The sequence below is a fragment of the Sycon ciliatum genome, chromosome 4 (assembly GCF_964019385.1).
Source record: "Sycon ciliatum chromosome 4, ocSycCili1.1, whole genome shotgun sequence".
Lineage (NCBI taxonomy): Eukaryota > Metazoa > Porifera > Calcarea > Leucosolenida > Sycettidae > Sycon > Sycon ciliatum.
Window position 1 is genome coordinate 16,952,061 of NC_088646.1, and position 3,593 is coordinate 16,955,653.

Here is a 3,593-nt window from a genome sequence, read left to right on the forward strand (position 1 = left end):
CTTGATGATATCTGTACGCACAGCATGGCTGTCACGTGTACATCATGGTACTTGACATTACATTGCACTGATTGAGCCTAAATTAAATAATGAATAGTGAATAATGAGTATGAAAATGAGGCTATGTGTAATGCTCATCCGGATACAACCAGAGCAACCAGAACTGCGGCGTGTGCCAGCAGGAAATTGTATTATTGTACGACTCCTTGCATGCCACTAACACGTAAAATCAGTCAACAGCACAACATGATTATGTCCAATATACATTGTATACCCGTAGTCAGTGCCATGGCTTGTTGGGAGACAATGCGGATCTGTGGCTTGTGCTGGATCATGGGGCATGTGCAGGAGTTGCATACGACGCATATCACTGCGTGAAATACGACCTCGTCAACATTCTAACTTTTTGATAGACAGCCTGCACAAGTAAAAGTTTTGTGAACATGGCGGAGCTGAGCATGGAAATGACAATCGTGATGCCCGTAGCCGGGTCACCACCACCACCACCACCACCCTGTGTATCTGATGCTGGGCTTCAATTACATACCGTATTATCTCTAATATAAGCACAGTCTCCAATAATAGCACGTCTCCAATAATAGGGGCGGCATTCAAAAAATAAAGTGCTCAGTCTTCATTATAAGCACACTGTGTAAATTCATTATCTGTACCGGCGAAAACCCCCTGAAATGTGTGTGTGTCTGACATGAATTTGGCATGGCAACGTGCCTCTGAAATGAGGTTGAAATAATAATGGAACAGTCTCCAATAAAGGAACGGCTCCAGTAATAGCACGGGGCGGAGGTACATTGAAAAAATAAAGGACCGTGCTTACATTAGAGATAATACGGTATACAATGGTACTTTGGCCACATCTACGTAGCCCTCATGCCAGGCCGCACTGCGTTTAAACACAACCTGACTAATTATTGGGAAACAGACAGCCCACCCTTGCCTTCGTGAGTATATCTCGTCCTCAGCTTATTTATCCGCAACACCAACACAAGACCAAACAAGATTGCACAAGCACACGCTATCATGAACTAAAAAAGATTCCAAAATAAACAGGAAGAGTTGCTTTGACACGGTCACCCATACAGGCATTGCCAACCAGGACTATGGGTCTATGGTCATTTTCATGTTGTCAGCAAACACAAGACAAAGAGCAGGCAGCAAAAGTGAGACACAATCATGGATGATGGTGGTCAGTGTGCTCGGCCACGGCTAAAAGACCGCAGATGCAGAGCTACCACGTACCATCATAGCCACTAGCACACGATCAAGAGCACCGTGTTCCGCGAAACAATGCAAGAGCACTGTGTTCCGCGAAACAATGCAAGAGCACTCGGGGAAAACAATGATGGCACTCCCGCCGGACAACGTGAAAAAAGCCCGAGCGTAAACAGGCACCACCCAAACAACCCCCCCCCCCCCCAGGACATCAATACTGTATAGCAGGAAATTTTCGTACGATTTCGTACACGGCCTCTTTTATACTAAAATTAATTCCGTACTAAAATTTGTTCATGTGAAATTATGTGCACTATACATGCGTACTGCATGCAAACCCGTGTATTTAGCATGCAGCACTGTACGAAAATATAATCCTTACGAAAGTTTTAAATTCGGCTTTGTCCGAAAATATTTCCGTCCGAAAATTTCCTGCTATACAGTATACATTATACCAAGAGTACATAACCCCCCAGAGTGTGCAACTCCACTATGGGTGCTGTCCCGACAGAATTTCAAGTTGACGTCATTTTGATGATGCAATGCGCACTGTACACGGATTATCAGACGAATCCGGAACCTGTGGTTGACCGAAGCCGATCGATCCTGTACAAATTATTGCAAAGAAAAACGTGTGATGCGTTGACACCCGTACACATGTTGTAAATCACTGCTGCAAGGAGCATTGCGTCATAAATAATGACGTCAACTTGAAATTCTGTCGGGACAACAGGGTATGTGGGAGTTGCACACTCTGGGGGGTTATGTACTCTTGATTATACGTACACGTTGAAGTTCTGATCAGATGATCTCAAATGTTTCTCAAGTACAATCATGGTCTTATCTAAAACTAAAATCGATGTGTTTCATAGCTACATTTTTAAGGGCAAGACAAAATGCTATGATCAATAGAATGCAACAATTCCGAGAAATATGTTTTACGATTTTCTTTCATAATACTAGAAGATCAGGGTGGTCCTTGAAAAAAGAAACGAGACTGCGCTCTAGTTTTCGGCTGGTAATAAACGCAGCTCTCCAGCCCAAAGTCAAAGCATCTCTGTTGAGTATTACATGCGTGTTGGCGCATGTTCACGTACATCATGCCGATTGCGCATCAGAAAAAATGGACAGGCATTTATGTCACCAAATTCCTCGCATCCAAGTAATGGAGTGAGCAGTGATTGCATTCATGCCACTATCACCTCCAGCCCGACAAAGCTGCCTCCAGTACAATCGAGCTGCTTCCAGCCCGACCAAGCTGCCTCCAGCCTGACCAAGCTGCTTCCAGCCCGACCAAGCTGCCTCCAGCCCGACCAAGCTGCTTCCAGCCCGACCAAGCTGCCTCCAGCCCGACCAAGCTGCTTCCAGCCCGACCAAGCTGCCTCCAGCCCGACCAAGCTGCCTCCAGTATGACAAAGCATGTTGCACAGGTACACTACGAACCAGCGCGGCGTGCAGGTTCAGTAAACGCTTTCTTCAGCGTTGGCACAACACTGCCGGTGGCGGTGGGACTTTCCTCACTATCGTCCCCCGAGTTACTTGGTTCTGGCGTGGATACAGTGCTCGAAGAGTGTTCGCCTAGCACAGTATCGATCTTTGCAGTCAGAGTGTCCGTACCAGAGCTCTGGCGGCCAAGGTCCACAGTAGCGTCGGCAGCAGCAGCAGCAGAAGTAGCTGTTGTGTTTTCTGAACCCAATGCTTGCCTACCTGACTCATCGTGAGATGGACTTGATTCCAGTGAATCTAGGTGGTCAACACTGTCCAACTCAAACGCCGTTGTAGACTCCTCTTCTTCAGTCTCTTCCTCGGCAGCTAGATATGGCCACACAAACACACACACACACACACGCACACACACGCACACACACACACACACACACACACACACACACACACACACACACACACACACGTACACACACACACGCATGCGCACAACACAATTTGACTTCACCAGTGGGGTTGGGCCAAAGGTACAGTCAGACGTCAATGCCCATCAGAAGGGAGCACAAACACCAAGCACACCATGGAAGTCAAACGAACTGCCACTTCCATGCACTGCCTATGCCTGGCCATTCACCTCACTAAATAAACAAATAGCTGCCCAGCTAAATCAGTCAACATCCTTACAGTCATATTAAATCTCGTCTGTTTCACTCCAAACCATTAAAGGAAGGCAGAACAACGGAAAAAATAAAGTGCACCATTTTAAAAGTGCAGAACGGTGAGAAGCATATGAAAAATGACATCACTATACGTGTACTGTACTTGCTTGTTACCTGGAGGGGTCTTGAGGCGTTTCGCGGCAGTTCCTTCATCAGATTCTGCAGCAGGCGTAGGATCACAGGGGAAGTAGACGGGCA

The 3,593-nt window shown here is 46.6% G+C and overlaps 1 protein-coding gene across 1 annotated transcript in view; it reads right to left on the bottom strand.

The window, feature by feature from the left end:
* Positions 1–2,002: 2,002 nt before the first annotated feature.
* The window catches only part of LOC135814729 (ADP-ribose glycohydrolase MACROD1-like), a 14,047-nt gene continuing 12,456 nt past the window's right edge, over positions 2,003–3,593 (bottom strand). Inside the window, exons 9-10 of the mRNA XM_065327898.1 lie at positions 3,510–3,593; positions 2,003–3,042 (exon numbers count right to left, since the gene is read on the bottom strand). The exon at positions 3,510–3,593 is cut by the window's right edge and continues 61 nt beyond it. Coding sequence (XP_065183970.1) covers positions 2,666–3,042; positions 3,510–3,593 — 461 coding nt within the window. The 3' untranslated portion in view covers positions 2,003–2,665. The remainder of the gene's footprint in view (positions 3,043–3,509) is intronic.